Source organism: Elgaria multicarinata, chromosome 2 (assembly GCF_023053635.1).
Source record: "Elgaria multicarinata webbii isolate HBS135686 ecotype San Diego chromosome 2, rElgMul1.1.pri, whole genome shotgun sequence".
NCBI lineage: Eukaryota > Metazoa > Chordata > Lepidosauria > Squamata > Anguidae > Elgaria > Elgaria multicarinata.
In genome coordinates, this window is record NC_086172.1 from 85017390 (window position 1) to 85039766 (window position 22377).

Sequence of the window (22377 nt, forward strand, 5' to 3'; positions counted from 1 at the left end):
AGATTCATTTCTGCCTCTAGGGGGCACTGCCATGAGAATGAAACTGATACTGATAGCTATAGCTCAGAAAATGAGTCTGATTAAATTTCAAGCATATTCATTGAATCTTGGTCCCCCTCTTTTTCTCAGTTCTTTTTATGGGAATGGGTACTTTATGTCTGCTTGACACTGTGGAGGACCAGGGAGACATAATTTTCTTTGTCACTAATGATGATGGTTTCTTCTGTTTGTTTTTAATTGTTTTTTGCCTGCTCCTCATAAACTGGCAAAACCAAAGAGGTTCCTTACAGTTCAGGAGCTTGTAGCTCCATTTGGTATTTTTTTTTTTAAAAAAAGTAAATTCAATTTGTAATAATTGTTTGAATACACTATACTTTTAATATACCAAATGTAATAATTTTATGACAAACCAACTTGTACATAATTACATTTTATGTTCCTAAAGTAACAAAGTGTCTTTCAATCTGTAAAAAGTGCTAATATTGCATTTTTTATTTTTCGAAAAAAAATCTGTTTTTTCCAGGGGAAAAACAGGGGGGAAACGGTATTTTCCATGGCTTCAGAATTTCTGGAAATATTACATCTCTAGTCAAGCCTAATATTTTTACAATTAAGTCATGGCCACAGCTCCACTACACTGCTACTTCCTCCCTTATGAAATAATCATTAAACGAATCACCATTGTTTTCAGGAACTATATCCTATTGTGTCATTTGCAATCTTAAATCAATAGTGAAGTTAGGTTTACAGATAAGTGACCTGTCCCCCCAAAAATCATAATAATACAGCAGTGGTGATAGAAAAAGTAGCATTTCAATTCACTACTAGGAAATATCACAAGAGTTCTATACCGGGCTTAAGATAGAATAAGACACACTATACTATGTTTTCTTCCACAGGACAAATAGTAGCTTGAGGAGGAGATCCCAAAATTAGGGGAAATGACCACTTCCCCTTGTGCCATGGCCCCAGTCTGACCACCTGGTTGGCTGCTCTTCACTTTAAAACAAAACTAAACAAAAAAAACCAATCATTGATCTCCTGTATCCTATCTAATTTCACCCTAAATCAAGGTGAGCAACAATATTGAAGAAGTTCTCAGTGAAGTGCAAAATATTTATTTGAAGGATTGGATTCTTGAGGGAAGTACAAACTGACCTACCCTGGCATGTATTTAGTTTGAAATCCAAGTAATTCCTTTCCCTGTGAATAATAAATTAAAGCCAGACTTTGGCCACCAAGGAGTTAATTAATAAGAGCAGGAATCAAAGCACGTGGATGTTGGCATAAGGCAGTGAGACACAAAAGATGCAGAGCTTGGGAAAGAAATAATCCATAAAACTGAACCAAAAAGCTACATTCTTATGCAAAACCATACTTCCTGTTCCCATCCCACTTTTCCCCCCTTTTGACAGAAAGCCCTTGAAAGAATGTCTGGCCCAACAATAGAAAGGTGCTAACGCCATATAAACAGTCACTCATTTCTGTGCCCTGAGCCAAAGTACTAAATGCCCATCGGGGCTGTTTCCCATTGCCAGAAACGCAATGTCAATATGAATGTTTTGAAAAGCTTGTTCTGAGCATTCAAGCAAGGTTTTCTAAAGCTGTAAAAGACAGATTTTTTTATTTTTAAAAAAAGGGTAGGCAGAAAAAAACTTTTTTTCAGTAACTTAGAAAGCTTGTCAATAATATAAATGCAGCAGGAGAAGTGAATGAAACTGGTCTTGCTTTCTAGCAGATACAAATTCAATTTGCAGCATTGTATATGTCCATACAAAACTATAGTTAAAAAAAACCCCACAGGCCAGGAAGAAGCAGAAGGGAAATGTAGTGGGTAGCTGCTACCATGATTTGGAGCATCAAAACCACTAAGGGAGATTTTGTTGTTTTTGTTATTAAGAGTTTCATGAATCATATTCCACAGCAAAATAATTTTTAACAAGCATCATTATTATTATTATTATTATTATTATTATTATTATTATTGTCGTCATCATCATCATCTTCTTCATCATCATTTATATACTGCCCGATAGCCAAAGCTCTCTGGGCGGTTCAGTATTACAATGTACTGAAATTTCTTCTAGAACATCAAAAGACCTACAATAAGAATACCAGCTTGTTATTCTAATGCCTTCGCTCTTTTCTTTTCAGAAGACCATAGAACATATTCTAAAGGGGTCTTAAAATAAAATTGTTCTAATTGTCTCCCCTGAGATCTTCCTTTGAGATTTCCTGCATTGGCAGGTAGTTGAACTAGAGGCCTTCTAGAGAGGGCCTCAGCCATCAGAAGCATGTTTGGTGGCGATGTGGGAGGGGGACTTTTTGGTGGTCACTTCCAGATTGTGGAACTCCCTCCCAAGGGGATTTAGGTTCTTGTCTGTCCTTCTGCCAGGAAGCAAAGACTGCTTTACTCAATAAGGTCTTCAGCTTGTTAGTGGGTCTGTTGTTTGGTTGTTGTTTTATTCTGCAATTGTTATGCTTTTTATTTTGTGTGGTTTTTGACCCTGTTCAGACGACACGCTAAACCACGGGGGTTAAGCATTTGTGCTAAACATTATGGCTTAGTGTGTCATGTGAACTATGACTTCGTATGTCATGTGAACCATTCCTAACCATAGAGTCTAAATAACCACCGTTTAAAACACACTCACTAACCATTTGCTGCAAAAGGGTTGGTGGCCTAACCATGGTTTAGCATGTTGTCTGAACAGGCCCATTGGGTTTTATCACTTTAATCTATTCTAAACTGTTTGTGTAAGCTGCCTTGACTATCATTTTTGGTAGAAAGGCAGGGTATAAACCAAATAAATAAATAAATGATTTTTGAGATCCCTTCCAACACTATGATTCTAGGTACCAACGTGAGTGAGGAATTGGAGTTGGTTGACATATATATATATAGGCTGATATTTAGTAGGTTTGACCGCATCCTTCTCAGGATACTTCATCAAATGTCCTTTGTTAGCCTGGGATGTTTAATGAAACCAAACTAAAAAATATTTCTCCCATTCTTTAAATTAAAATGTGGAAACATACATTGGCATTTTTGTACAAACAAAACACAAATTTCAGCAAGAAATGCTTCTTAATTAGGGCTACCCTATCCATTCAAAAATACTGACTTTAGCCAACCTTAATGATTTCCTCTTCTAACTCCCAACCATTGATTTTAAATATGTTTTCCAATTTAAATGTCAGTCTAAGTCCTTAACTGGGGTACTGGGAAGGGAGAGTGACTTTAAAATCTTATTGGTAGTTTCTCTAATTACTAATATCCATCCATAAAAGCTCAGGTATTGTTTTGTTAACTTAGTACTCAGATATTGCTTAGTATTTATGGCAGTGATGGTTCAATTTATTTCGATAAATTAAAGAGAAAATCCAAATGGTCTCTCCACCATGGTAGTAAAAATGTAATGAAATTACATAATTTACCATTTACTGCCCATTAACAGCACTCAAAATTTGTTACCTTATGCATACATTAGAAGCAGATGTTACAAAAACAAAGAATGGAGCAACAGCAATGGGATGTGTCCTTCTAGGATATACCAAGCTCCACCACACCCATGAAGTTAAGATATGATGTGATTATGTATTTCACATCGGTAGCCTCTGTATTTTAAGCTAACCCTGAATTCAGTAATATATAGGCATCTTTGTATAGACTTGGGGTCTTGAACTTCTGTCAAATGAATTTAGCTACAACAGACTTCATATACACAAAAGACCCTGTAATATGGGGCTGGAGAAGAACAGTGGTTGGAGAGAGAGAGAAAGAAGAACAGCACACACACAGGGAGCTGTTGTTGGGTTATTTGAGGGTTGTTTCCTCTTCCAACAAACTATGCTGCCCTGGTTTAGAAGACACAAGCTGTGCCTGAGCAGGTGATTAGGCAAATAGCACCCGGCACACACTGTGGCTTATTTAAGCCATGGTGATTGTATGAACCAGGTCAGAAAGAAGACAGTACTTAAATCACTTTTCCAGTCTGTAGACAAAAAAAATCAATCAACTTGTCCAAAACCATCTTTAAATTTACCCATTTTCTGGCATGCCTGAATTCTCTTGAGCAACCATTCTTCAGGCCATGGACATAACTGATAAAAAGTTACTTACCTGCTTTGCAGGTCTTGCCGTCTTCTTGAAGTTGGACTCCAGTGGGACAGTTACAGCTGTAAAATGGATCTCTTGGCGACAATAGGCACAAATGGGAGCAGCCACCATTATTATCCTCACAGGGTGTATGAACTTGAAAAATCAGAGAAGAGAGAAAAGCAATTTACATTTTTTTATAAAACATAGAGGAAGCTCAGTTCTCTGAAGTGAATTAAAAAGCTTTATTTTCCCCCAAAGGTCCAGGCAGGCAAACACTACAGAAACCTATTCTGAACAACTCTGAAAATATTTTAAAGAAATTATATACTTCTACTGACTATATTTTGAAAACAACTTCTATGTCCCAGAATTCATTCATATTCTCTCTCTCTCTCTCTCTCTCTCTCTCTCTCTCTCTAACAAATGACTGCAGGACAGGCTGCACAGTGAGACAAAGGATGCTTCCAGATGAGGCTTCCATTTGCAATTGCCCTGCCTCAATCACAGAATGTTAAGTTGTTGTCATGGCTTACACTACAATGCATTTGCACCTGTGCAATCCCCATTTGTTTAAATGGGGATCACACAGCACACTGTAGATTGCATCCTTCGTCTGTCACTCTACTATTACATTTTAAATATTTTTCTCAGCTCAGTTGTTTTCTACTAAATTATGCTGGATAAATAACTTAAAAGTGAAGTCTTAGTCACAACCCAAACATTTTTATATCATCTAAAACTACACATGTTGTAATGAACTGTGGGTTGTTGAGAAAATGAGCCGGAGCAAAGGTGCACACTGGTTCCTGCATGCCCATCTGCTCCTGCAGGGACATTCTGTTGTTTAATACAACATCTGAATCCAGAACTCTGGGTTGTGGAATGGGGGGAGGGGAAGGACACACAAACAACTTAGAGTTTAAATCAATGGATTTAAGACAGTATGACTCTAGGTATAAATCCTGAAAAACACTCAACCATATGTTTAATTTCAAGGGTGAAGTTCAGCAAACTTCCTAAAAGAGTTTTAGACTGAACACCCCAAAAGTCTCACCTCTGTTTGTGAAGCTAGGGTAGGGTGGGGAGATCTGTAGAAAACTACGGGAACCTTAGAGGAAACATTGCTCTCTTCTTCCAATACAAGCATTGCTAAAAAGATTTCCTGTGGCAACGACAAAATATGCTTGCAGAATTGACGTTGCATTTACTAGTACAATGCACACCTTCCACTGTGGCTGTGCATGTAGCCAGTGTGTCTTAAACTCAGACCTGAACACCTTAAGGTGTTTTTGTTTGGTTTGGTTAGATTACGACATCAAAAAGAAAGCCATCCAACAAAACAAAAGGGGATAATAATTTAGGACCGCCCGAGAAGTTAATATTCCGTTCACTCTCAGATTGTTGTCTGATACACAGGCCATAATCAGACCAGCAATATATAATAACTTGGGGAGAGATGGAATCCAAATCCAATCCTAGTCAAGAGACAGTGGTATCTGAGCTATTTCTAGCAGATAGTATTTCCCTGTGCACCAGGTTTTCCTCGCTACTGTCCAGAAATACTGTGACCCAAGGGCGGGACATTCCCTCAGCTGAGAGAAATGTCAGGAATTCGGAGAGCACCCACAACCCCATCTGGAACGCAAGGACACACTGTAGCAGTGCACATACCCAGTGCCTTCTACAGTAGCATTGCACCTGTTTCTCGGCTACAGCAGTTCCTAAATTCCTTTGTTTACTCCATGACTGTTTACTGTCAACCTATCCTGCCTTTTCAAAGCACAGGAAGCACCATGCACAGAGACCAAATCCTTTCAGATTTGTTAAATGTTAAATATTTATTTCTGAGATAACTCGTAAGTTTATTGTATACCTTTCCAACATTTAGCACCCACAAGCTACAATTTCCTAAACAACGCATAAGCTTCAATGCAATGCATCTGCTCCAGCTTTTTCACAAAATTTTCCATGATACAGACAGGAGTTCCACAGTGAGAGGAGAAATTCATCTCCTATGTCATACACAGAGCAAATTAGCTCTTCCTGCTGCACAGAATCTCAACAGCCATTTTGATAATCAAGCGTACTTCATAACAGCAGTAAGAGACAAAAAAAAATCAAAAAGGGTGGGAAGGGGGGGAGAAACAGACAATTCTTTAGAATTACTTATTTAAAGATATTTTAAAGATCGATACAGGTGGTACTATGAACATGAATCAATTCTAGATAAAAGGCTATCTAGATGAGCAGGTAAATGGGCTCGGAGATCTCTTCTGAATGAAAATTTTACATTTGTTTGGCTCTATTTTCTAGCACAAGTTCTACTTGCACTAGGAATCTCATGCATCAGGAATTAATGCCATTGCCAATCTCATATAAAGGCTTGGAAACCATTCAACTGTTCTGCTCCAATACACTGTTTATGACTTCAAACCAACCAAGCAATAATTATTTAGCAAAAGTGACCTGTGGACTTGCAGAACTTGAATTCCAAGTTTCCCACCTCGATATTTATTTATTTATTTATTTTATTTTATTTTATTTATTACATTTCTATACCGCCCAATAGCCGGAGCTCTCTGGGCGGTTCATCATTATTCCCACCTCTGTATCATTATTCAACTGTAAAACTCTAGCTTGTCTGTCCCCCCCCCCCCCAACATCACAGCAGCTAAGCTAATGACAAGCCTAGGAACTGTGACACTAACACCTGCAAATTTCCAATGAAACATCCCTGATTAGTGATGACATCAAGAGGCGGAGCAGAGCAGAGATCAAGGATGTTACAGCAGGAATTAAGAAATCAGAGGATGAGATGCTGAGTACAGAGGAGATTCTGTTTGCTTCCAAAGCTTGGGGGACATGAACATTATCGTATTTTGTAAACATGGTGGCAGCAAAACAACTTAAAACACTCTTCCACAAAGGGCTGTCATAGCCAGAAATTTAGCTCATCACATAACCAGCTAAATTTCAGCCTAACCTGCTATTCACGATGCTTGCTAGCACTGCAATAATGAAAAAAGTGTGTGTCTGTTTTCTCTCTGAAGTTCATGAGTACCTTATTCTCACAAAGGCCCAGATTTAAGATCACACATAACTGTATAAATAAATACAAAGACTGCAAATAAATGTAGGAAACGTACAATACGGCTGCCTTTCAGGGCTCAAAACCTGGATGTCCATTGGCGAGTACAGTGAACTTAGTATTTCTCTCCTTTTCTCTCCCGTCCTTTTGTTGCAGGCATGAATGGAGCGCGTCTGCCAGTCAGTCCAGTACAGGGTATCTCCAGCCAACGTCAGGGCAAATGGATGAGTGAGACTACCTTCCACAACCTTTTGCCTAGAGTTGCAGGGGAAACATGTTTTTACAGGTGATTTATACCATGACTATTTCGTGAGTTAATACTCAAAGCTAAGATGCAAGCTCCTTAAAAGCTTAAGGCAGGATTTTAAATAAAAGAACACGGACTTTCATAAACAGTGGAAACCACTTAAATCCTTTCAACTGAATAATCTCCCCCACAAAAAACTAAAAAAAAACCTGGGTCGGGGGGCAAGAAAGACCTAGGACTTCAAGACACATCTATCTGTAACCGGGTGCCTTTCCATCTATTACCTTGCCCTTAATGGCTTTTTGTACTACTGACTATGTGTTTTCAGCATTGAGGGTTCATCACAACAATTCTGCTACAGCAAATTTAATTCGCTATATGCAGAATACAAATCACTCTGGAATACCATCAAATCAGTAACAGAGGCAATTGTCAGTGACAGGATTTGCTGCATAGAGGATTTATTTCTTTAAAGTTTAATTTATTTAGCACCATCAGAACTAAAGGATGCTCAAAATGGAAAAGGGTATATTTATATCTTCTATTTCTGCTCCAAAGTAATTTATAGTCTGTAGTATGATACAAAGAGAAAGGAATTAAATTATTTGTGTTGTGCATAAAACATAAACATGACCTGCACAATGTTTAACCACTAAATCCAAGGAAAAGTTTATTAGTTGAGACAGTCTTGCTGTAATACTTTATCTTAAGTGACATCAGTACATATCAAGAGAAGCAGACTGAATTCTGAAGCTAATTTTGTTATACATTCAATGGAATGGCTGTGGGGTGGGTGAAAGGGTATTGTCCCACAGTATTTACTTGAAACCTGAGGAGGTATTATGCTTTCCACAGCAGCTTTTAAGGGTGCAAGATGAATTCATGTTTGGGTGAACAGTTTTACATCCTGAATGGCAAACATGCAATTTGAATTTCTATAGTACAGTAACATTTCTTTAAGGCAACATGAATGTAAAAAGGAAACCACTGTCTCAAAAAAGTTTTTTTCAGACAAAACTCCCTTTAAAAGAGCAAGCAGTAATAATAAAGCTGGGCAGAATTTCTGAGTTTTGATTTTGTTGTGAGAGAACCTTTAGCAAAAACTGGTGGGTTCCTCTCTGACTGGATCCTAATCACAACTCAAGGCTATGCAGAAAAGAAAAGAAAAACAGCATCACCTCAGAAGCAGGCAGGGATAGTAGTAGGACAAAGTCAGGTTTTACAGAGACCAGGTTCAGACACTGCCCCCCACAGTTTTTCTTGGGTTATTTAACCCACCATGAGCCACAGCATCCATGGGCTCCAGGCTGTATTTGCAACCCCCACTCAGGGGCATGTCAAACATAGGTTATGTGAGAATTAAACAGAGAATGAGTTATGCGAGGGTTGCTTAACCCCCACATAATCCATGCTTGCCGGGTTCACATGACACAACAACCCCCAAGCAGGGGTTGCATATTCAAAATGTCAGCCACATGTGCCCTGCACACACCACAGCCTCACCAAAGGTTAAGTAATCTACAGTGGGCTGTTGTGTTAGGTGAACAGCCGCAGATACTGACCAGGTTTAGATGATTGCATCATGGCTTCCTCCCCCATGCATGATGCGTGTGTGACTGTGATTTGCACGTGTGACTGTGATTTGCATAATTACCCACAATGAAGCACATGTTTCCTTGTTGTTCAAACCCAGCATGGCACACAGCAGAGCTAGCTTCTTACCCACATCACAACCAATGGCTTGTAGGCAGCTACAGACGACACAGCAACCTGTGCTGCATCACAGGTAACTATGCAAATCTCAGCTGCACACACATCACATGCGGGGGAAGAAGCCACAAAGCTACAATTGTCTGAACATGGCTATATAAAGCACAAATCATCACAAAACTTCATGATGGGCTGCACACGAAATCGCCATCAAATCACAGAACATATCTGTAAGAGATGGAGGTGACCTATGACTTTATGGTGTCTGGGAGGGGGGATTCCCTTGTAAAAATCTCTGCCTCAGATCCACATTTTTGCACTATGGTGGTGCCAGCAGTGCCTGATCTGTGACTTTAACTGTGCACTCTAATAGACACTACTGTAAGCTTTAATACGATGATAGTTTGTTGGGGGGTGGGGAGATACCATGTACAAATCATGGAAATTCAAGAGTATCTGTTTTAATTCTACTGATCTGACTTTTTTCCAGACTCCATGGAAAGTAAAGCGTGAATATATGGGAGGTTTGTTCTCTCTCTCTCTCTCTCTCTCTCTCTCTCTCTCTCTCTCTCTCTGTGTGTGTGTGTGTAGTGTGCAGATCTCTGTGACTGCTGGTATGAAACAATCCTATGCACACTTACCTGGGGAAAATCTCCATTGGAAGCCTCACTTCCAAGTAAATATGAATAGTATTGGACTATTTTGTTTGTGCACGTGTTTAAATCAGGAGAAATCAGAGGATCCATATATCCATGGCCATAAGCGTTTAAGAGGGTGGAGGAGGGTAAGAAAAAGACCACATCGAGCCTTGACATTTAGGGCAGGGGTGGACAACTTTGAGAAATCTGGGGTTCATTTTCTCACTGCTGGAACACACTCTTGCCACCAGCGCCACCTCAGAGAATTCTGTTGTCATAAAAACAAACGCCTATTTGTAACAAACTGCTACAGTATGCTACAATGGTCAAATTTAGCTCAAAGACAAGCTAAATGTGGCTGCTGTAGCATTCTGTAGTTTCCCACCAATTTTTGCAGATGAGTCAGAATTTTTTTTTGCTGTTGACATGAATTTTGACAGTGCAGTGGTGGGAGCTGCAGGGGACACATCAGTGGTGGTGGTAGTACAACTGTCCCTCGTCCACTGTGTTGCCCACCCCTGAGCTAGGGACTAGTTCAGCCTATCACCTAAACCATTCTTTATGTGATTGGGAATAATTTGCAGCAAACATTGGGCTTGTAGGCCCTCACTCTCTTCTCTTCTCTCCCTTCCATCAGAGGAGCTGAGTAGAACACAGTTCAATGTTACATGTAAACTCAAAGAACTATTGTGTGTTCCAACCAAAGTTGGTTTAAACAAACTAGGATCAAACCCTAGTTCCTAGTTTGGACGTAACAAGGAACTTCACAAAGGAGGAGGACTGAGGAGGAACACACTGAAGACTTACCCTGAGATCATGAGCCACAGAAGCACAGCTTGATTTCTACACTGACCTGAAGAACCAATACGATATTTGGAAACAGCTCAGATTGGAGGATATTACATTGCATAAATGAGACAAGGAGGGCCAGGGGGATGGGGCAGGGGAATGGGGACCAAGAACAGGGTTAAGGTGTGAATGTTGAAGACAAGGTACTATCAGGGCACAAAGATGAATAAAAAGGAAGAAGCAGTGATATGTCACAGAGTCAGCTGGGACAGATAAACAGGTGCTATTTTAAATATTTCCACCTCATCAAAATATCCTAGGGCTATTTGGTTGGGAAATGTAGGTTAAGAAAGAGCAGTAGGATTGCCTTGACATGGCTACCAGAAAGTGCACTAGCAGCAAATAAGTTTGAACAGAAAATGAACCAACAGTGACATTTAAGCCAGGTAAAATTCATGGAAGAACAAACACAAACACACACAAACATACCTGAAAGAGCCATCCAGATTTGCTCTGTGAATGAAACTCAGCTTTGCATCAGCCCAATAAAGCTTTTGTTCCTCCAGATCTATGGTGAGTCCATTAGGCCAATAAATATCAGAATCCACAATTATTTTCCGAACACTGCTGTCCATTCCAGCACGCTCTATTCTTGGTGTCTCCCCCCAGTCTGTCCAATACATGTATCTAGAAATTAAAAAATAAAATTATTATGGTGATAGAATAGAAACTTTCCTGAAGTTAAATCCCTATGACTTTAAAATTAAAAAGAAAAAAAGGAATATAAAATGTTCTTTTAAAATACGAGTGTCAATATTTTAAAATTCTACACTTTAATTGACAGCCTTTAGAAGCAAAACCATGTTGCCTCCTACGCCCTAGAACTATCTCCAACTTTTTCTTAGCATCATAGACTTGTGCAATGGCACTGTGTGCTTGGAGTTCTAGGCACCATTATAATAGCAAATATTTCATAAGGTACAAATGGTTACATGCAGTATTACACTATCCAATCTTTTAATCTACAATCTTATTTTCAGCCGAGTAAGATAAACCCTTTAGTGCAAAAAAAACCCCTATGGCCTTAGCTAGACCTAAGGATTATCCTAGGCAAATGGAGAGGTCGTCCCTGCCTGCTCCCGGTATCCTGTGTGTCATTTGGATGTACAGGGATGATTCCGGGGCGATCCCGGTATATAGGCCTGGTCTAGCCATGGCCTATGATTGCATCTGACTAATAGTAGAGTAGAATAACAACTTATTTATTATCAATTTATTTATTACACTTTTAGACCGCCCAATAACCAGGAAAAGTGTACAGATAAATTAAGATAAAAACAGTAAACAATAAATAAAAATAAAACAATAAAAAATAACACATAATAAGACTATGATAAAACCAGTACCAAGGGGGTAAAAAGAAGATATCACTTAAAATCAACGTAAAACCAGTAGCAAAATAAAACAGTGCAAAGATCTAAAAGCACTAAAACCCATTCTTAAAATGCCTGGGAGAATAGAAAGGTGCCTACATTATGGTCTTTACACCTGGTGCTGAAAAGACCATAATGTAGGCACTACGTGAACTTCTCTGGAGAGAGTATTCCATAAATGAAATGTCACTACTGAAAGGGGCATCTCTCCTGTTGCCACCTGCGTAGCTTAATTCAGTGAGGTAATCTAAAGGATGACTTCAGATGATGACCTCAGAGTCCAGGAAGGTAGATATGGGAAGGGATACTGCTTCAGGTAACCTGACCCCAAAACCATTTAAGGCTTTAAAGATTAAAACTAGCACTTTGAATTGGGCTCAGAAACAGATTGGCAGCCAGTGCAGGCGGCAAAGTACTGGCATAATATGATGATATCGGCCATTAACTTCTGGCTCATTAATCAGAGAATCAACTGAGTCAAACTAAACACTAGAGCGTTTATTAAAGAATACAGATGCAATGGGTATGTATTATGATATATACACAATACTGCATATTTGATTTCACATCTGATTTCATAACACTAATGCCCTAGCTAGACTTAAGATTTATCCCAGGATTGTCCTGGGGTCAAACCTGTTCATCTAAGTGCCACACAGGGCATCCAGCGCTCAGGCAGGGACAAACCCGGGATGATCCTGGGATAAACCTTAGGTCTAGCTACAGCCCAAGTTACCTATTAGTAGGCACCCTGTTCACATTACAGCTACAAAAGTAGTTGTACTAGATACTAGCAATAAATGTGCTAGTAATAAAAGTAATGACTGTACACACCCTCTTTCCTAAATTCTAGTTACGTAACAGGAAACTAATTGTTGCCATATTGTAGTTGTGCCCAAATCAGCTAAATAAGCTATCCCGAATGTATTGTAAAAAGCAAGTCATGCAATAGGATGCTAGGTCAACACAAAGGGGCAGTTCACATGATCAAACAAGCCACAGTGGCTTGTTTAAATTGGTGGCATGTGCCAGCACATGCCAGGCACTATTAGCCTAATTACCCATCTGGTTTGTCATGTTGTCTGAACCCAGGCAGCATGGTTTGTTTGAGGGGGGAAAAAGCCATGGATTATTTGAAGTTTCCCCCCTCAAATAAACCGTGTTTGGACAATACAACAAGCCACACCCAGGTGAGTAAATAGGCTAAAGGTGCCCAGAATGCATTGCTGATTAAAACAAGCCACAGTGGCTTGTTCTGATTGTGCAAACTAGGACAAAGTGTTCCCAGGTGAGATCAAACATTCCCGAAGTGAACAAGAAAATATAAAATGATACCAAATCCCTACACAATTTATGCAGTCATTGTAGTCTAACTAAAATAGTTCCAACCAAGTTGAGACACACACACACACACACAAAAGCATGGTGTTTATTGTGGAAATACTGACATAATAAATGCACCAAGAGGCAATGCTAGCAAATGCGACTGCAGGAGCAACCCCCACCCCCACCCCCACCCCCACCACAAAAACTTACCAGAGGAGCCTGCAGATTAAAATAGATCAGAACAGGCCTGTGAAACAGTCTCAGAAAAGCCATGTTCTTCTACAAGACTGACATGCTCCCAAATTTAGTTAAGCAGTGTGGAAGAAACACCAATGCCATACTTGACTACTGAATTGTGCCAAGGACAGAGAGAGTACTGGTTGAAAGGGAAACCAGGCAAGGAGTGCAGAGTTTATCCAGATGCCCGAAATCCACAAAGCCTGATCATGAACCTCTACACCCCAACCCCCACAAAAGCAATAGAGAAACAAGTTCCACAAGAGGAGCCGTGAATAATTTACAAATTGACTATCATTATAAATGGAACTTAGGACAGGAGGAGTTAAATGTTGCATAAGATTCCAATTTTTTAAAAAAATCAAAGCTGATTTTTCAGTTATGATTAATACTTGCAATACTGATGCCAGTTTTTTTACTCCAGTCTTTGAAAGAACTCGTATTTCTGCTAAACAGATCATTGGATGTTTCGTGTTTAAATGCTAAAAGAAGTCCATGCAACAGAAGAACTTTACTAAGCCACTGGTTTGAAAACTCCTAGCAAAGGTCAGTAAAAATAAATCTGCACAGAGACAAAGAAACCAGAAAGAACTTATTTTTAATAATTAGTTTTTATGTAAGTGATTGGCATTTCCAAAAATACTGCACACCTCGTTAATCTACTGTCTTGAAGGAACTTGACACATAGGAACTCATCTATGAAACTGGGAAAAGTGAGGCAGAGGTAACACTTTTGCTTCATGGTAGTTCAAACAGCAGGACAGAACTGTGACTCAGAAATCAAAAGCAGTTCTCATCCTCCCAGGAGAAACACATGTGCGAGCAAAGAGCCATGCCATTGGTTTCCTCAAGAATGGAAATTCGTTCCAGAACAAGCAGATTAAGGATACCAAAATCTTGATAGCTCTATATGTCTCTGGCTGTCCCACACTGCCCCCCACCAAACCCCAAGTCACACAAATACCATTCTGCCAAAAAATCATGTGAGAGAGATCCCACTAATGCATGTATTATCTTGGGAAACATACATAGAAGCAGAGCCACAATGGCATGGGAACTATTTGGACAGAGCAATTTCTGCATTAAACCAAACTAGTAGACTTATGTCAGAAATGCCTTTAAGTCCCCCACACCCCCAATTCCATGCTTACTAGAAATCATGAACTATTTAAATGTACCTGGCAACTTTTAATATATTTGTGACATAGAACACACCCCTACACAGGGGAGGATACAGCCCAAAGCCTACTATATATGTGTTGTACTATACACAGCTGTGGCAAAGGGTTGTTACCCCCACCCCCAGACAAGTCACCCCAGCCATAAAATGAAAGAAAATGGAGTTGACATCATGGACAAAGATGGCACAACAAAGTGATTCTAGCAGGTGCAGAGAATAGTTTTACTGCTCAGTGGGTCTTACACCTGGAGCTATGTCAACTCTGTCAGGGGACCAGTCAAATGCTTACAGAACTCCGTGTAAGCATCCTAGGAGCTACAGGACAACCATATCATGCAACAAGTTGTTTAGTTATTTAGCGATCTCTGAAGTGATATATAGGACTCTAATTCCCCTAGCTTGGGGTGAGTTACAATGAGAGGGAGGCATGATGGGAGAAGGCAAGTACCAGAACATAGGGGTTCCACAGGCAACAAAATTAGAATCCTGGTTTACCTAATAGATCCACGAAGAGCCAAATAGCATTGCGCATTCCTGAGAACCCCCATCTGATGTACTTAATGCATAAATGTGAGGAAGTTAAAGGGACAAAAAGGGGGGAAATCTCTTAAAATAAAAAGTTCATAATTTAAGTTTGTTGAATACATGCAGCTCACAGAGATGATGTTACATTCAGAAAGGAGACAGCTACAAACACTCCACACTAGCGCTGCTTTGTTATATCCTGTAATGGAGACCGATCTGGGGAATCAACCATCGTATGATTCTTCATCTCGGCAGTCCTAGGGATGATCTGAAACCTGCATAGCACCTAGTAGACTCTACTAGGTGAAGAATTTAATTTTTCTAAAGACCTACTAGCACACTATTTCTTCATTACAATATGGAGGGATGGTTTGAGAATAATCCATTTCAATTTTTCAGTTTTCATCTTTCATTATATCATTATTTTTTAAATGCACACACAGGTTCCAGCTGGAAAGTAATAAAAATTAAAATGCCTGCTTCCTACAGGAATTCTAGTTATTTAGCTTCAAGATAAATTTGGTATTCAAAATTAGAACTTGCTGCAGTGATGCAGATTAGGTACAAGAGGTCACGCTCATCGATATGGGGCATCAGGTTTACTGAAAATGTATCAGAATTTTCAAAATTAATAAAGCCCTGAAATTAACAGATTAATCCAGGTTGAATCTATTAGTGCTTAATGATCAATAAGGACTATATTAAGGCATTTGCTCCAATCAAGAAACTTGATGCCTATCAGTTTCATCATAAATGAGTTTTCAAGAAGTAGGGTTTAGCATATCTAAAGAAACACACCAAAGAGCATGCATTTCAGTAACATTTCATCTGCAAGGAATAGCCTTTGCCTTTGTTATAACAACCAGCAGGCCAGATTTAATGTTCTGGTAGTTTAGCTTACATCTTTGCTGTTTAGTAATTTTTTTAGTGAGAATGGAATGGGTCCAAGGTGTTCTATTCAGAGTAAATCTTAGCATTACATGATATGTTAACAGCACAATCCTATGCACGTTAAGACAAAAAAAGAAGTCCTACAACTCCCAGCATTCCCCAGCCAGCATAGGATTGCACCCTAAATCTCATCAAATGACACCCAACACCACATATATTAGATCAGTGGTCTTCAACCAGTGGTTCGTGACCCAAAAGTGGGTCATGAGATCAGTCCAGATGGTTTTCAGCAAAGCTGTTGCTGTCACGTTGGGCAATTGTGAGAGTGGATCCCATGTTGCAAGTTGGGGGTCTGAGGTGAGTCACAGGTCTGGATTAGTTGAAGATCACTGTATTAGATCACCCTTATAAATCAGAGCCAAACCATCAGCTGGCTTAGAAATTCATGAACCTTTTCTACATTGTACCTAGTAAAATCACTCCCTATTCCTAGCCAGGTCTGAAAAGGTTCCATGGTTTCATGTATATTTTACCTCTTTGCTAAAACCAAAGCATTTAGTGATGTCCAAGATAGATAAATCTTAGAATATAATCTGCATAAGATATTTAGCACTACACACTCCTTAACTCAATCCAATTCTGTGATGGGATTCTGTGCTCATCACAGAACTTTTGCGCAGGTTCCAGCCATTTTGGGAAATACCTTTCCTCGCTGCTCAGCTACGTTATAAAATTCAACAACAAGACTCAAGGACATCTATTTTACAAATATGTTGTGTCCATGTCGCTTAAAAACATACAAGATGGCATTGACCACATAGTCCTGTAGCAGCCCACTTGTCTCCTTTCACCTATCAAGCAGAACCCAGTGCAAAAAGGGAATTTTTCTAGGTCTCCCTCTTTAATACCCAAGATTATTCACCTTGATAATAAGATCATATGTCCTCAGTTCCAGATTCTTGGGGCAATTAGAGCTGTGCAAATCATGAATAGTCTCAAACACCAAAGCTGAGAAACTATACCCCTGCTAGATACAAAGCTTATTAATATTTAAATTGAGAATCCCTGAAAGGACAAGCATACTAGAGAACACATAAAACTTAGTTATTTTTAAGGTGCCTAGTATGCACCAGACAGAAATTGGCGGTGGGGGGTGGGGGAGAACCCTACAGCTAAGACTCTGCCTGTAGGCTCACAATCTAAAAATAACACAAAAAAACAACATGCCCAGAGAACCTCAGCTATGGGGCAGTATAGAAATGCAAATACTAATATAGAGAAGAAAATACTAATATAGAAAAGAAAATACTAATATAGAAATGCAAATACTAATATAGAAATGCAAATACTAATATAGAAATGCAAATACTACTACTACTACTACTACTACTAATAATAATAATAATAATAGCAACAACACAAAAAATGCTCTTCCACACTAGAGGTATTCAAGAGGCAGCTGGACAACCATCTGTCAGGTATGCTTTAGGTTGGATTCCTGCATTGACCACAGGTTGGACTTGATGGCCTTATAGGCCCCTTCCAACTCTACTATTCTATGATTCTAACTATGAGACAAAAGGAGAGGGGGGGGGTTGGTAGGAAAGGACAAATGTTGTAGAATGTGGCACAGATTGAAAGGAAAGGGTTCAAAATCTACTAATTAATCTAGAAATATGAAGGAACCCCCCCCAAAAAATAAATCAAGTAGCATATCAAGAGGAAAAGACAAGAGAGAAGAGATGAGTTTTTAATAATTTCTTAAAGTGAGATTGAGAAGAGGCCAAATTAATATATAAAGGAAATTAGTTCCACACATGAGGCCACAAGATAAAAGGCATAGAGACATGAAATAACATGGGGTGGAGATTTAATAAGGAGATTAGTGTGGGGTGAACTGCAGGGCCAAGAGAATAGAAAGAAAGCAATGAAGATATACATTTAAACTTTATGAAACAGGGGAAGCCAGTGAAGAGAAACAAATAAAGTTGTGAAATGATTAAAGCATGAAGAAAGAAAAATTAAACAAGCCAAAGGGTTTGGAAAGAGAACGAATGTGTTTAAACTGAGAGACAGGAAGGCCAATGAATAAAACATTACAGTAGTCATCACACGATAGAATGAAGGTCTGAATGCCACTTACCCCCTGTGCGAGACACACCAAATTAAAACACAGGAAATTAAACACATACCAGTTAGGACTGGCTGCTTCTCAGGCACCCAAAACTAAGTTTGTAAAGTATTAGTAGCCATATTAATCAAGCTCTTCATCAAGGATAATCACAGCTACATTCTCATTTACACAATTTTGGAATGGGGGTGTCTTAATTAAAAGTTGAAGCACTTTGAAGTTGAAGACAAAAGCTGGGATCGAAAGACCTACTTTCGACATGCCAAGGAGCATCTTTTACTTTCTTTCGTGAACAGCAGACCTTTCGTACACCACATCAAAAATGGCTGTTGAAAGCCCAGCCAGTTTCAAAAACAATTTACCATGGGTCAACAAGGGTGTGCATTTTAAGAAATTCAAGCCCAAAGCTCCCATGGCAAAACCAGATGTGCACAACTTTAGAGCCACAAGTTATATAGGAGCTTTTTCCATGCTCTTTAAGTAATAAGGCAATTATTTCAGGTTTGAGGAGATGGATGATTCACAATAGGGACCAAAGATATGTATGTATGTAAACAATCCCATTGAGTGGGCTGTGTTTGTCATGAAACCAGCAATGGGGATATAAGCTCTACAAACAGCAACCTGCCCCACAAGTACAGGGAGGGACTAAAAGGAATTTAAGGGTCAATTGCCAAAGTTCCAGGCAAAAGACCACCTGCCCTGGAATTGGCTAGGCACAAGGAGTATGTACTGGCAGAACAAATCATACATTCATTGTCCAGGATGTCAGGCCAAAGTTAAATTAAAACCAGAACTCTGAAAGTAGATGGTACTGCGATATTGAAAGCATAAGGTAAGAAGTGGGTGGTAAAATGCTGCATGGTGTTGATCCAACTACAAATTATAAGTAAAGCTTTGCCAATAGTGTTGCTTAAAGAAATTCAGCACGTTATGCATTTGCAGAACATCCCACCAAAACGGACTATGAATTTTTGTTTATACTAAAGAGCTTTCTTCTCTGCTAAATAACAGCATTTTCTTTAAAATCCCACCACTATATTATATGGTAGATGTAATACAATTCCTCATAATGAACTTTAAACTTCATGTGTTGTGTTCCAACTACCATTAATGTTCTTTTTAAAGGATCATAATTGCAGTTTCAGTAAAGGTGGTACTTCAGGCACTTGTATCAAATATTTTCCACAGAAATATAAAAGCCATAGTTTCTAATGTTTATATTGGAGAATGTACCTATTTTTAAAAGGTACGCTCCAGGTATTTTATAATCATCCTACAAAATAGATATTGTCTTTTCGTATATATGAAAATTAAGGCAATAAAAAATAACAAGGAATATTTTCAGTTTTATCCAGTTTTAAGATTACTGGGCTGCACTCTTGTCTTTTGCAAAAAGCAATACGGGGTAGTAATCTTCACTTGGCAAATCATTTTTGAGAGTCAGAGTCTTGGATTCAGAATGTACTATGAATACCAGAATACTAGATGACGGAGTAAAAAAAATGAGGCAGGATGGAACAATTGCTATAAAACAAAATCTTATCAAGATGGAAAGTCATCTAACTTTGATCTGGAATTTGTATTAGACTGTTTAGCTACTACAGTAACTTGCAAGGAAAAACAGCACAGATCTTCCCCTCTTGTACAATTGTTCTGGTAGTATATTCCCCCAAAATGCCTTTTGAATATGGGTTATTGTTTTTAACCAGTATGAAAGATTTAAAACAAACCCTAAGGTAAAAGCTTCCAATAGGGAGATTTTGCAGCCTGCCAACAACAATATACAACAAAGAAGTATCACACCATTTTTGTTTGGAAGAACCAAGGTGGTTCAATTTTTTTCTTAAAGCAACTGCATCTTCAGTTCCTACTCCTTATGGATGTCAGGTTACCTGCTATCCAAGTGCAAACACTAAGGATGCAATACTCAAACTAGAAATTGTGTGTGTTTCTCATGGCTTGAATCCCCTAATAATCAAAAAGCAATAGAAGCCGTTGGGAAGAGCAGACAGGGGCTAACTTTTCTTGGTCAGAAAAGTTGCTGACATCCCCCCTCCACTTTGCATATTTCTGCCCCTTGCAGCAGCCATGCCAGTGGAGGGGGACGTACCTGAGAGAAGAGCTGTGCAGAAGTCCAGAAGACTTTAAGCTAAGGCTGGTGCAGTGTCCAGCAGTGCTTGGTGCATTTCACAATCTATCTAAGCAGATGCCCCAGGCGACCAGCTGGAGCAACAGATGCTGGAAAAGTAAGGCCAGACTTCTGGAAGAGGCCATACTGTGAAACTCAAAGAGAACTTTGTAAAACACTTTACTAATGAGAGATGGTGAAGTTAACAAATAAAATATACCTTACTGAACAGCAACTTAACCTCCATCACCAACTCCATGTTTTAATCTTTTGCAAACAGCCAAGAGAGATTTGGCTATGGGGTGATATAGAAATGTAAATCATTATCATCATCCACTAGAAATAAAGGACAAAAGTACTAGCAGACATACACCCCTCCCATTTCTATCAAAGCATTTTATAGTTATAAGAAGTTTGCATTAGAGTTAGGGTGAGCTTTCCTCCCCACTATATATGGGAAATGTCTAGAATGTCATTTACTAAACAGGCACTGGACTGAAATTCTCCTAGACTGAATACACAATAAACAGGAAATATTAGTTAGATGGATAAACATTCAGTACGAAAATAAACTTTCTACATGAATATCCCAATGACATAATCGTATCTTCCTACAGGGCACTTGTAAGCACACCTTTTATATCACTAAAGTCCTCCCGCACAAATCACTCCCATGTGTCAGAGAAATAATGGTGGGATGGGAGAATGACTGTGGAACTCTCTTCCTAGAAAGGTTCATGAATTCCCCATTTTTAAGATCATTTTACCTGCTATGGCCTGTCTCTAATTTTGGTGCTGGTTCTTATATGTTTTGTTCATTGTTTTAATATGATGTCCGCTGCTCTGAGCATTGTTTTTACAATGGAAGGGCAGGATATAAATGTTTTAAATAAAAACAAACAAATATGTCATTCCTCAAGAGACTTATCTGGAAATGGAACTGTGCAAGTCCCTGAATATAAAGATCAAAATCTTTATAGTTTGAACTATAAAAGCTACTGGCTGTTAACGGACTCCGTTATACACAGTGTTTGGGTACAGATCCGTAAAACAGATTACATAGAAGAACAGCTCCATATACGTAATCCAACCCATGCCCATTACAAGGGAAGCTTTCCATCTAAAATTCAAGCACCCACGTTCAGTAATAAGATGACTGACCTTTAAGAACTTTGGTGAATACGTTTCTTCATTCTTGTCAATATGTCCCATATCCATGATCCTGAGACCTCTATCATGAAGCAGGGACAAGACAAGGTGGTGACTGTAGTAGACAAAGGGCTGGTAGCTACCTTATGGTACTTACCCCCGCCCCTTTCTTTTTATAAGGACATCCAATGCCTTGGAGAGACGGGCCAAAACAACTATGGACACACTAGAATTAAGGGCTTGAGCTAGAACAGAAGGCAAAATGCACCTAAGTAATGGCAGATTAATCAGCCCAAATAAAGGGACATCAGCAGTTTGTTACTGCTCCCCTGAGAGTTGGAATGGAACAACCATCAGTGTTGGGTTAGGGATAGCATGAAGAAAAGAACATAAGAAGAACTGTGCTGGGTCAGATCAAAGGTCCATCTAGTCCAGCATTCTGTTCGCATAGTGGCCAATCAGCCTGCTCACAAGAAACTCACAAGCATTTCATGTGTGCAATAGCACCCTCCTGCCCATGTTCTCCAGGAACTGGTTTACATAGGCATACAATATCTGACACAGGAGATACCATATAGCCATACAGACTGATGGCCAATGATAGCCTTGTCCTCCAGGAATTTGTCCAATCCCCTTTTAAAGCCATCCAAGTAAGTACTTCTTTTTTGCTGTCCTGAATCCAATCCACTTCATGGGATGACCCCAGATTCCAATCCACTTCATGGGATGACCCCTCCACACCATGTATAATTCTATTCACCTCTATCATCTCTCCCTTTCTTGCCTCTGAAGAGCCAGCC

At 39.2% G+C, this 22377-nt stretch overlaps 1 protein-coding gene across 1 annotated transcript in view; it reads right to left on the reverse strand.

Annotated features, from left to right (window-relative positions):
- The window catches only part of LRP5 (LDL receptor related protein 5), a 157032-nt gene that overhangs the window by 83481 nt on the left and 51174 nt on the right, over nt 1-22377 (reverse strand). Inside the window, exons 3-5 of the mRNA XM_063117061.1 lie at nt 11064-11261; nt 7249-7445; nt 4124-4255 (exon numbers count right to left, since the gene is read on the reverse strand). Coding sequence (XP_062973131.1) covers nt 4124-4255; nt 7249-7445; nt 11064-11261 — 527 coding nt within the window. The remainder of the gene's footprint in view (nt 1-4123; nt 4256-7248; nt 7446-11063; nt 11262-22377) is intronic.